Below are 12,451 nucleotides of genomic sequence, written 5' to 3' on the forward strand. Positions count from 1 at the left end.
GGTGGGGCTCTGTTGAGGGAGGGTGAAAGTGAATGGGAAAGGTATTTATCACAGCACCCCTTATGGTGAAAAAAGAGCATGGAAATAAACCCAATGCTGATCATAAACAGGAGACTAGTTCAATAAAATGTCACCCTTGAACTCCCTGGGCTTCAGAGCTCCTCATCTGTAAAATGTGGATAGTATTATAAAAGGACCCACAACATTCAGTTATTAAGTTTAATGGGGGCCTGTAAATCCCAGCACTGTGGGGAGGCCAGAAGGGGAGATTGCTTGAGTTCAGGAGTTTGAGACCAGCCTGAGCAAGAGCAAGACCCTGTCTCTACTAAAAATAGAAAAATTAGCTGTGCATGGTGGTGCATGCCTGTAGTCCTAGCTACTTGGGGGGCCTGAGGCAGGAGGATCGCTTAAGTCCAGGAGTTTGAGGTTGTAGTAAATTAAACTATGATGATGCCACTGCACTCTAGCTGGGCAACAGAACGAGAACCTGCCTCAAAGAAAAAAAAAAAAAGATTAAATGGATTAATATATGTAAATCACCTTGAACAGTGCCCAGCACCTTGTCCAATAAATGTTAGTCCTTGATAAGGCTACACGTTTGTGCAGTGAAATAGAGTTTACTCTTTAGCAATCATGTTACAGAAGGGTATTTAATATCATGAAAAGACACTGATAGCTTAGTTACATGGACAAGAGAGGTGCTGAATAAATACAATACAATGTGATCTATTTTTGTTAGAACACAATAAAAGGGTAATGTGTCTCTTCATTTCAGGTGGCCTTAAAACATTGTTCAGTTGATTGTATTTGTTATGAAAATAATGTGTATAATTAAGTTTTGAAAATTGTGTCAGTTGGTGTTAAGATGCAATAGGAAACTACTAAACCTTATATTTCAACCTTGTAAATTCTGTTTATCCTGATGACGTTAAGATAAACAATTTGAAATGCAGCTTCCTGTTGGAAGTTGAAATAAAGATGATCATGATAGCCTTTTGGATCCAACCCTCAAAGCTTGTTTTGCCTAATTATATCTTCTGCCTTTAGAGACTCAAGCCTCAAGCTTTCTGGCGGCATCCAACTCCAACCACTCCCCGGCCTGCACACACAACTGGCTCTTCATATCGCAGGCATGTCTGGAGGCCCATCAGTCACTCTAAGAACTGGAGAACTTTCCAGGCATCTCTGCATGTATTATTTTTTCTTATTCTATTCAAATTTTGCTTGGACAAGATTATGCTACTAAAAAGCGGCCTACACCACTCTTTCAAAAGAAAGTCGTGTTTTGGGCAGGGCACGGTGGCTCAGTCCTGTAATCCTAGCACTCAGGGAGGCCGAGGCGGGCGGATCGTTTGAGCTCAGGAGTTCGAGACCAGCCTGAGCAAGAGTGAGACTCCATCTCTATTAAAAATAGAAATTATATGGACAACTAAAAAAAATATATATATCTATATATATATATATGGAAAAAAAAATTAGCTGGGCATGGTGGCACATGCCTGTAGTCCCAGCTACTCGGGAGACTGAGGCAGGAGGATCGCTTGAGCTCAGGAGTCTGAGGTTGCTGTGAGCTAGGCTGATGCCACAACACTCTAGCCCGGGCAACAGAGTGAGACTTTGTCTCAAAAAAAAAACAAAGAAAGTCATGTTTCTTCTCTTTTTTCTTAAAAGTCATATTTCTGATTTCTAGGGAGTAATTTGCAGACTAACAGTTGTCCCTGTGGCCCTTAGACATAACCCTTGTATATACAAAAAATGCCATTAGGGAGTGGGTAGAACTCGAGGGGTGGAGCCTCCGTTTTCGTGTTGGAAGCTACTGTGACTCAGTGCGCCTGCGAGACTCCCACGCCCTGGAAAGGATTCCTATCGATTCACTCTGCGCTCGGCAGTTCTTTCTGGTAGCAGGCGGCCATCTTGCCTGGAGCCCGAGAAAGGGAGGAGACAGAAGGAGCGGGCGACAGTGGTCTCAGTGCCGCCCCGGGGGCCTCAAGAGCCGGAGGCAGCCCCGGAGGTGGTCCCTGATCCCGGGCTATGCTCTTGGACCTGAGAAGGGAAGGCGGAGGGCGGCGGGGACAAGATGGGTGGGAACTGTCAAGCAAGGATTGCTAGACGGGGGAGGGGCGTTGCCATGGCGACCGGGGAGGGGCGGTGTCAGGTCTGAATCGCTGTTATGTGTCATCCAGACGCTGCCCAGGAAGGGCAGGGCTGGGGTGATGACCATGGTAACAGCCGGGTGGGATTTCGCGACATCCTCGCCGCGGAGGGATTCGGTGTCCGTGGCAATGGTCGCTTGGCGAAAGGGACGGAACTAGATCCCTTCGCTTGGAACGCTGACATTCCAGGCCCTTGTCCTGCAGGCTCCCGCGAGCGGATACGCCAGAGGAGGAGGCCGGGGAATGGCCGCGGTGTGGCAGCAAGTCCTAGCAGTGGACGCGAGGTGAGGCGTGGGGTCGAAGCCCATGGGAACGGAACTTACTGTGGTGCATGCGCAATGGCGATAAGTGAGGCTGGGTGGAGAACCTGCCTTATGTGGCTGTGTGGGCATGCTCGAGGTGAGCATGCGCAGTACCAGGGTGTTGGGGCACACCCTCAGTGGGATGGCCCGGCCAGAGAGGTTTCAAAAGCCATCAGATGTGGGCATGCGCAAGCCGGCCGCCTTTGGGAGGGGGAGTGGAACTCAGCCTGGTGACATCCTGGCCTCCAGGGGTGCTCCACAGACTTCTCTTACCGTCATCACTTCCCCGTTCTGACCCTATCACCACCTCACACTAACCCCCATTGTTATGTCAGTCTTACTTCTATCACCATGCTAGCCTGACTCCAGTTATTGTCTGCGCTGACTCAGTCACCCCATACCAACCCCAGCAGAGCCGCAGACTGACTCCATTGCCCCCTTGCTGACCTGATCACTATGCTCATTATTACTGCAGAATCACTCCCATCATCACTGCTGATCACTCTTGCCACCCTGACCCTAATCACTGCCACGCACCTCATTCTCCTGCCCTATCCCTCAAGCTGATTGATTCCCTCTGTCCTGTGCCTGCTGCCTGCCCCACCTCCTGACCCCACAGGTACAACGCGTACCGCACACCAGCGTTTCCACAGTTTCGGACCCAGTATATCCGCCGGCGCAGCCAGCTGCTACGGGAGAATGCCAAGGCTGGGCACCCCCCAGCGCTGCGTCGGCAGTACCTGAGGCTTCGGGGGCAGCTGTTGGGCCAACGCTACGGGCCCCTCTCCGAGCCAGGCAGTTCTCGTGCTTATAGCAACAGCATCGTCCGCAGTAGCCGTACTACCCTTGACCGCATGGAGGTGAGCTCCTGGCCACACCACCCACTGTGCACACCACTTGCCTCCACACATTCACTCCACAGACTTGTCAAGCACCTGCTATGTGCTGGGCACTGTTCCAGGCACTTAGCATCAGTAGAGGATAAAAATAAGCCAATAGAGCCAAATAAGTCGATAAAGAGACAATAAACTTGATAAACAGGTCAATAAACACCTAGCAAGCATATCTTGAGTATCTACTGGGTGGGGCAAGGGTGGGAACAGCAGGACTAGTAAAGGAACTGCTGCAGCAGTGTGTGGGAGCAGTGATGCTGGTGGCAGGGGACTCGGGGGATCTGGTTCTGGGTCGATTTTGAAGGCTCCACAACTCAAAGGTTCTTGGGGGCTGTTTTCAAGATGTGCCCACCCTGACCCTCTCCATTTGCAGGACTTTGAGGAGGATCCTCGGGCCCTGGGGGCCCGTGGGCACCGCCGTTCCGTCAGCCGTGGCTCCTACCAGCTGCAGGCCCAGATGAACCGTGCCGTCTATGAAGACAGGTATATACCAGAGGCAGCAGAGGGCTGGGGGATTTGTGAGGAGGAGAGGGACCATGGGGCAGTGGCAGGCCAAACACTTGTACCTACTGTTACCCCTCATTTCCTATTGGGGCCCAGGCCCCCTGGCAGCGTGGTGCCCACGTCAGCGGCAGAGGCTAGTCGAGCCATGGCCGGAGACACGTCACTGAGTGAGAACTACGCCTTTGCGGGCATGTACCATGTTTTTGACCAGCACGTGGATGAGGCAGGTGAGCCAGTGGGTGGCAGGTCCCATCACCAAGTGTTTGCCCAAACTGTGGCAGCCATCCAAGGTATCTTTTCCCGAAGGCACATCTCCAGCAACACCTCTGAAGGAGGAATTACCATCTGTAAAGCCTTTTACAAACTAAAAAGCTCTCTGCAAAGTGGTCTGCAAAGTCCTGGTACTTTGTATACTGTAACGGACCTCAGAAGCTTAAGAGAACACTTTGCAGCAGGTTGCCTGGGTTCACGGGTCACTTGGAAGAGTTCGAAGCCTTTGCTGATGATAAATCCTCTTGCAGAGGGCAGAGTGGGCTTCAGAGTCTCAAGGGCTTTGCAAACTGCCAAGACCTTGGTGATTGTAAAGTGCTTGCTAAGATGTAGAAGCTTTTCCACATTGCAGAAGACTTTTGCAATCTGCAGAATAGCCGCTGTGATTTAGAGGGGGGCTTTTGGCAGAGGGCCTTCTGGGGTTACAGCTCCCTTTGCCAGCCAAGGAAAGCCCTTTGTTGAGGCCACTGTGCCTCATGCAGTGGGGCCCCAGCCCCTGGCACACATGGCCTTTTATAAATGAAAGTGCTCAGTGAATGTGCTGACTCCCACAAATGGCTCCTTGGCCTTGCAGTCCCAAGGGTGCGATTCGCCAATGACGACCGGCACCGCCTGGCCTGCTGCTCGCTCGATGGCAGCATCTCCCTGTGCCAGCTGGTGCCCGCCCCACCCACCGTGCTCCGAGTGCTGCGGGGCCACACCCGTGGTGTCTCCGACTTCGCATGGTCCCTCTCCAATGACATCCTTGTGTCCACCTCACTGGACGCCACCATGCGCATCTGGGCTTCTGAGGACGGCCGCTGCATCCGGGAGATCCCTGACCCTGATGGCGCTGAACTGCTCTGCTGCACCTTCCAGCCCGTCAACAACAACCTCACTGTGGTCAGGCTCCAGGGTGCCCGCTCACCAAGGGCGGGCATGCCGGGTCAGGAGGGCTCAGGGAGTCAGAGTGCAAGTGTGGGATGGCCTAGGGAGTCTGGGACCCCCCAGGCCCATCACAGCAGTCCTACTGTGGTCAGACTCAAAGGGAAACAGGTCAGAAGACAGAGGAATGCAGTCCTTGGTCTGCACTGGCTTTGCTGTGGTAGACTTCATGGGAGCACTGGTCGGAGGTAGTGGTCCCATCCACCACCGTCCTACTGCAGGATGATGAGGCTGAAACCTCATCTGGTCTATCGGTAGCAGCTCCACCATGGTCAGACTCCAGGACAGATTGGTTAGAGAGCAGGGGAAGGAAATTAAAAGTCTGGCATGGCCCAGGGTGGGGTGGGGGAGAAGTACAGGGGAACTGGCCAAGGGCATGTTTGTGGTTGGGGACCCTTCCTGTGTCAGCAGCAACCCCACAGGCTCCGGGCAGGAGCAGCCAGGAAGCAGAGGAAAGCTATCATTAGAGGCCTGGGATAGCCCTGTGGTTTTCGGACTACAGGGGGACAGCATTATGGCTCTGAGACCCCTTTACCCCCATGAGCAGCTGTCCTACTCTCAGCAAATTGCAAGAGGGGTTGGCTTGGGAGGAGGATTACATGCCTAGGTCACCTCATCTGCCTGCTGCAGCCCCACTGTGAGTAGAGACCAGCCAGTCCTGTGAACAGCATCCCTGTTGTGGTGAGACTCAAGGAGGGACTGGCTAGGAGCAGGATGATGGTGTGTGCATTCTACCTGCAGGTGGGGAATGCCAAGCACAACGTGCATGTCATGAACATCTCCACGGGCAAGAAAGTGAAGGGCGGCTCCAGCAAGCTGACAGGCCGTGTCCTCGCCCTGTCCTTTGATGCCCCTGGCCGGCTTCTCTGGGCAGGCGATGACCGTGGCAGTGTCTTCTCCTTCCTCTTTGACATGGCCACAGGTAGGCAGGCTATGGGCCTGCGTCTGGGCGCTCACTCTCCAGGGCTCCAGGGCCCAGCACACACCCTTACCTTTGCCTCCCTCCCTCCGCTGCTGCAGGGAAGCTGACCAAAGCCAAGCGCCTGGTGGTGCATGAGGGTAGCCCTGTGACCAGCATCTCAGCCCGGTCCTGGGTCAGCCGTGAGGCCCGGGACCCCTCGCTGCTTATCAATGCTTGCCTCAACAAGCTACTGCTCTACAGGTGGGTTCCCCCCATCAGGGCCACCTGGATAGAGGGCCTGCCTCCTTCAGGAGACTAGACAGGAGCCGGTCTCTTCCATCAGATTAATTTCACTGAGGGATCAGTAGAACAATAATAGTAATAGCAGTAGAGAACACTTATCTAGCAATTGCCCTGGCCAGGCCCTCTTCACAGCACCTTCTACATATCACCTCATTTAATTTCACACCAACCTGTGAGGTAGGTGCTATTATTATCTCCACTATGCAGTTGAGCAAACTGAGGCAGAAAATAGACTAGGGCCCCCTTAGAGCAAAGGCCTGTTTTCCTTCCTTCCTTCCTTTTTTTTAGGGGTGTGTGTTTATTTTGGGAGGGGTTACTGTCCCCACTTACATCTGTCATGGTACCCAAGTATAGTTCTCAGCCTGGGCAATGCACTGGAATGACCTGAAGAGCTTCAAGAAATCCTGCCCCAGGGCTGGGCGCGGTGGCTCACACCTGTAATCCTAGCACTCTGGGAGGCCAAGGTGGGAGGATGGCTTGAGCTCAGGAGTTCAAGACCAGCCTGAGCAAGAGCGAGACCCCATCTCTACAAAAAATAGAAAAAAATAGCTGGGCGTGGTGGTGCGGGCCTGTAGTCCCAACTACTCGGGAGGCTGAGGCAGGAGGATCACTTGAGCCCAGGAGTTTGAGGTTGCTGTGAGCTATGGTGATGCCATAGCACTCTAGCCCGGGTGACAGAGCAAGACTCTATCTCAAAAAAAAAAAAAAAAAAATCCTGCCCAGGCCCCACTGCAGGCCAGCAGTTTTAGAAGCTTTGAGATGGGCCTGGGCATTGGTAGATTGAAATATTCTCTAAGTGATGGCAGGCCAGGCCTGAAAACCACTATCCAATAGGATGCTTTTTATTGTACTACTTTATTTCTCTTCTTTTTAAAAAATTCATTCGTGTGTGTGTGTGTGTGTGTATACTTTTAAATTTTTTAATTTTTTTCCTCTATTCCAGAAATATTTTAATACAATCGTAGTACAGTTATAAAGTGACATTCAATTCACTGAATATATATTAATTTTTTAAATTTAAGTGTACTCTTAAGTTTTTGCCCATTTCTCCCTTTTCTCCTTCCTCCTGCCACCTCAGGCCTCCTCCTGCCACTGTAAAGCATGTGGACATTATGTGTTTTTTCATATTTCATTTTCTCTTCATGAATCCTCGGCATGCACACATACCCGCATGGTTTTTGAGGGGGGCATGTTTTACAGAAACGGGCTCCTCCTATATCCTCTTCCACATCTCATGTTTCTCACCAGACAAAGCCCCGTGGAAATCCATCCCCCAGGTCACCCATAGGAGCTGTGGTTCATTCCCTTTAATGGCTGTGCAGTTTTCCACAGTGTGGTGTACCATGGGGTGTTCATTTCCTCTCTTTGTGCCTGTCTTAAGACCACAATCTTTTAGAGATCTTAGAAAAACTAGTGAATGAAACTGCAGAATTTCTAAATTGTCACCAACTCACACATGAGCCCATATTTACAGATTTATGTGGTCATCTCAAAACTGGATTTCAGTCAGGCACGGTGGCTCATGCCTGTAATCCCAGCACTGTGGGAGCTTGAGGCCAGGAGTTTAAGACCAGCCTGGGCAACATAGTGAGACCCAGTATCTCTAAAAAAAAAAAAACACAACTGGATTTCGTGAACCATGAAAAGAACTCGGGCCCACCACTGGTCCCCCTTCTGGGGCTGAGGCTGTGCCCTAACCCACTCTCTTGTCCTCCCCTCAGGGTGGTGGACAACGAGGGGACCCTGCAGCTGAAGAGAAGCTTCCCCATTGAGCAGAGCTCACATCCTGTGCGCAGCATCTTCTGCCCCCTCATGTCCTTCCGCCAGGGAGCCTGTGTGGGTGAGTCCCATAGGGACGGGGGTCTGGGCAGGGCAGGGACTGGAGCTGGTGCCAATCTAGCACTTATCTGAGCACTAGCTCAGACACCATGACACCCTGATGCCCTGACTTCCTGGGCCTTCCAACCTCTCACTCCCCAACAGCCTCACGCTGGGACTCACAGCTCCAAACAGCTCAGAGAACTCCCCCTCTGAACACAGACCCCCAAACAGCCCAGAGACCTCACACCACACACAGAACTGAAACAGCCAGGTGACCGCCCATCTAAGGATGGGCCCCCCTGCGACCTCCCCAAGCCACGCAGGGACCCCACACCTCAGACATCAGCCCTTCAACATCTCAGACACCTCAGGGGCTTCACACCCAGGGCGCCCCAGGCCCCTGCTGACGGCCTCTCCCTCTCACTTTGACAGTGACGGGCAGTGAGGACATGTGCGTGCACTTCTTTGATGTGGAGCGGGCAGCCAAGGCTGCTGTCAACAAGCTGCAGGGCCACAGTGCGCCTGTGCTTGACGTCAGCTTCAACTGCGACGAAAGCCTGTTGGCCTCCAGTGACGCCAGTGGCATGGTCATCGTCTGGAGGCGGGAGCAGAAGTAGGGTCCTGCCGCTGCCCACTGCCCCACTCCACCCTCAGCCTCGTGCTGTAAATAAAGTTCCTGTGGTGGCGCTGAGGGCAGGCTCCCAGGTCTGCCTGGGGCGGGGTGAGGGAGCGGGCAGCTCCAGGACCCAAGGTGGAATGCGGATCATATACTCATTCGTGCATCAGTGTTTTCACTCAGTCGACAAGCATTTATCGAGTGTCTCCTGTGTCACAGGCACCGCCTTTAGTGTTTTACACAGTCATGCATTTGACAGACAATAATTAGTGAGTGCCGACTGTGTGCCAGGAACTGTTCTAGGCACTGGGGATCCAGCTGTGACCTAAACTGATGGAAATCCCTGTCCTTGTGGGGCTTGCATCCTAGTGGAGGCAAGTAGACAATGGACAAAATAGATAATAGGTCACTAATAATGAGTGATGCGAAGAAAAATACAGTGAGGATGGGAGACAGTTGCAGGAGTGAGGGGGTGGTGGGCTCTTGTTGGTGACATCACCAGGGAGGACATTCCTGACAGGGTAACATTTAAACAACACCTAAATGAAGTGAGAGGGAGCCACAGTGTGGGGGAGAAGCGAGAAAAGGCAGTGCAAAGGCCCTGAGGCTGGAGCGTGCCAGAAGGATCATTGTATAGGCCGGAGTCTTGCTGGGCCAGAGTGTGACAGTAGATGAGGTCGGACAGGCCAGGTGCCATAGGGCTTTGTGAGCCACAGTGAAGACTTTGGCTCTTTTTCTGAGTGTGGGGTGAGTCATGAGAGTTTTAAGCAGAGAAGGGACATGATCTGACTTGGTCATAGCAACCACCCTCTGGCTGCTGTGAAAAGAGCAGACTGTAGGGGTGAGGGTGGAAGCAGGGGACCCGGCTGGAGACCACTGCAAGAGCAGTGATGGGGACTTGCACCAGGCTGGCAGCAGTGGAGGAGCTGGGTAGGGAATGTTGGGTTTGACCCCAGGGGTTCATCATGTTAGGCTGGAGGACTCTGCTGGCTCCTCAGGGGGGCTGAGGCTCCCAGACTCTCCCACGAGGCAGCCCAGGCCCTACCCCTGTCTGCGCATTGGGTTGTTTCCAGCAAGCAGGGAGCAGAGGTATTGAGTACCTGGTGCAGGGGCAAGCAGGACCTAAGGCTGAGCTCAGGGGTCCTGCTGTGGGGTGGCAGCAATGGGGCATCTCCATCCCTCAGACCACCCCATCTCCTATGCCCACTCAAGGCCCAAATGCAAGCCCTAGAGCAGCTCAGAGACAAAGAAGTAATGTTCAATATTTGAGGGGAGCTCCAAGTGAGAAATGAAAGCTTGGGTATTGACCAGGGGTAAATAACCGAAATCCCTTGTCAATGGCCTGAGTCACCAGAAAATGTCAAAGTTACCAGGAATGTCAAAGAGGCTCTTCCTCCAGCCCCTCCCTTTCCCCAGCTGGAACTGCAGCTAATATCTTGGCACCTCAGGGTCCATTCACAGAGTCGCATGGACTCCGACCTGGTCCAACATTGTTGAGCTGCTGAACCCACACTAGCAGTTTTGGAGGAGGAAATAATCTGTTCAATACACTATTATTTGACAGTGTGGCTCCTTGCACCCCAAAGCATTTATTTCTTTCTTTCTTCCTTTCTTTCTTTCTTTCTTTTGAGACCCCAAACTCCTGGGTTCAAGCAATCCTCCTGCCTCAACCTCCCAAGTAGCTGGGACTACAGGCGTGCTCCACCACATCCAGCTAATTTTTTCTATTTTTAGTAGAAATGGGGTCTCACTCTTGCTCAGGCTGCTCTTGAACTCCTGAGCTGAAGCCATTCTCCCGCCTCAGCCTCCCAGAGTGCTAGGATTACAGGCTTGACCCACCGCGCCCGGCCCCCAAAAGCATTTCTAACTGGTACTTCCATCTGACAGACCTTAGGGTAAATGGTGATGAGATAGGGGTATCAGTGAGCTGGATTGTTCATGTGGTCAAGATCATGTCTGTGTGTGTCAGGTCCCCAGTATCAGCCCCAGGCTCAGTGATTTGCTAGGAGGACTCACAAGACTCAGTGTATGGTTATATTTATGGCTATGATTTATTACAGCAAAAAGATACAGAGCAAAGTCAACAAAGGGAAATGGTGCACGAAGCTGGAAAGTCCCGGGGAGACTAGGCACAGGTTTCTGAGGGTCCTTTCCCAGCAGAGTCACACAGGTTGTGCTCAGTTGCCCCAGTAACGGGTTGTAACAGCACATGTGAAATGTCGCCAACCAGGGAGGCTCAGTTAGAGACTTGACACCCAAAGTTTTTATTGGGGGCTGGTCACATAGGCACTCCCTGCCTGGCACATACCCAAATCCTAGACTCCCGGAGGGAAAACAGGTGTTCAACATAAACTACATCGTTTGTACAGCTGAGGCACAGTGAGCCACTCTTATCATTTAGGGACTGGTGGGATCCCTCCTGAAATCTGAGTTCCCAGACACCAGCCAAGGGCCAACCTCGAAGCAGGCCTTTCCAAGGATATCAGTTCAGGCCTGCTGTGTGAACTCATTTCTGTACAGTATGCAACACCAAATAGATGCCCAGTTTCAACCAAGGTCTGTGGATGGCAAGATAATTTGGGGGATCCTCCTTTGTCTCTAACACTTTCTTCTTTTCTTCGTACTCTCCATGTTCTTTATTGAGTCTGGACTCAAGATGATTGATCATGAATATTGTGCATGATTTTGCAGATTTCCTCCTTGTGAAATTTTGAGGTGGCAGAATTGATGTTCTATTTTAAATTCATCTTGGTGATACTTTTCTTGACTCACAACCTAAGAGGAAATAAATTCATGAATGAGGTGCTATGGTGACAAAAGAAATAAAAATAATAAACAGAAATAATGAACAAATAATAAAGAATAAAAAGATTGTTATTGGTCAAACTTGAGCCTCTGTTAACTTGCCCATCATCACTGTGCCTCTCATTTTACATCAGATCTGGAGTTCTGTTAACCATTCCACCATCAATGCCATTCTAGTCTTTTTTTTTTTTTTTTTTTTTTTTGAGACAGAGTCTCACTCTGTTGCCCAGGCTAGAGTGAGTGCCGTGGCGTCAGCCTAGCTCACAGCAACCTCAAACACCTGAGCTCAAGCGATCCCGTGTCTCAGCCTCCTGAGTAGCTGGGACTACAGGCATGCGCCACCATGCCCGGCTAATTTTTTCTATATATATTTTTAGCTGTCCATATAATTTCTTTCTATTTTTAGTAGAGGTGGGGTCTCGCTCTTGCTCAGGCTGGTCTCGAACTCCTGAGCTCAAAGGATCCGCCCACCTCGGCCTCCCAGAGTGCTAGGATTACAGGCGTGAGCCACCGCGCCCGGCCCCATTCTAGTCTTGCCGCAAATCCAGGCCTCCATGAACTGTTCCATGTCTGACTCTGAACCTGTGTGTTTGTTATTAATATCTATTTCACCATCAAGGGCCTCTCTGGTCTGAGCCTGAAGCTGGGTCTTGATTAACTATTACCCCACCTGTATACTACTGGTCAAATCTCAAACCAGGTCTTCTGCACAGTATTCCACTGGCAGTTGTCTTCTGATCTGACCTTGAACTTGAACATCCAACTACTGTATTTTGTGATCGATGCCCTTTTGTTCTGTTCCAACCTTGAGGACCTTCAGTCCTGACCTTGAATTTGGGCCTTGGTTAATTATTCCACCATCCACACCCTTATGGTGTCAATTCCAACCTGTACCCCTATCTTAACAGTTGTACCATTGATACCCATGGGGTCCAAACGTAAGCCAAGGCCTCTGTTAA

General features: G+C 51.4%; 1 protein-coding gene across 3 annotated transcripts; it reads left to right on the top strand.

The window, feature by feature from the left end:
• The first annotated feature begins 1,912 nt into the window (after positions 1 to 1,912).
• On the top strand, positions 1,913 to 11,499 carry WDR13 (WD repeat domain 13). 3 transcript variants are annotated; one of them, XM_069463032.1, is made up of 10 exons: positions 1,913 to 2,011; positions 2,343 to 2,437; positions 3,075 to 3,315; positions 3,722 to 3,831; positions 3,949 to 4,079; positions 4,697 to 5,004; positions 5,788 to 5,968; positions 6,067 to 6,208; positions 7,972 to 8,090; positions 8,504 to 11,499. In XM_069463032.1, the coding sequence occupies exons 2-10, from the start codon at positions 2,397 to 2,399 to the stop codon at positions 8,686 to 8,688; spliced, it is 1,458 nt and encodes a 485-aa protein (XP_069319133.1). In that variant the 5' UTR covers positions 1,913 to 2,011; positions 2,343 to 2,396; the 3' UTR covers positions 8,689 to 11,499. The 3 variants fall into 3 exon arrangements, with proteins under 3 accessions (XP_069319133.1, XP_069319132.1, XP_069319131.1); XM_069463031.1 differs by having other exon boundaries at positions 2,358 to 2,437; XM_069463030.1 differs by lacking the exon at positions 1,913 to 2,011 and having other exon boundaries at positions 2,142 to 2,437; positions 3,109 to 3,315.
• The last annotated feature ends 952 nt before the right edge of the window (positions 11,500 to 12,451 follow it).

Source organism: Eulemur rufifrons, chromosome 30 (assembly GCF_041146395.1).
Source record: "Eulemur rufifrons isolate Redbay chromosome 30, OSU_ERuf_1, whole genome shotgun sequence".
NCBI lineage: Eukaryota > Metazoa > Chordata > Mammalia > Primates > Lemuridae > Eulemur > Eulemur rufifrons.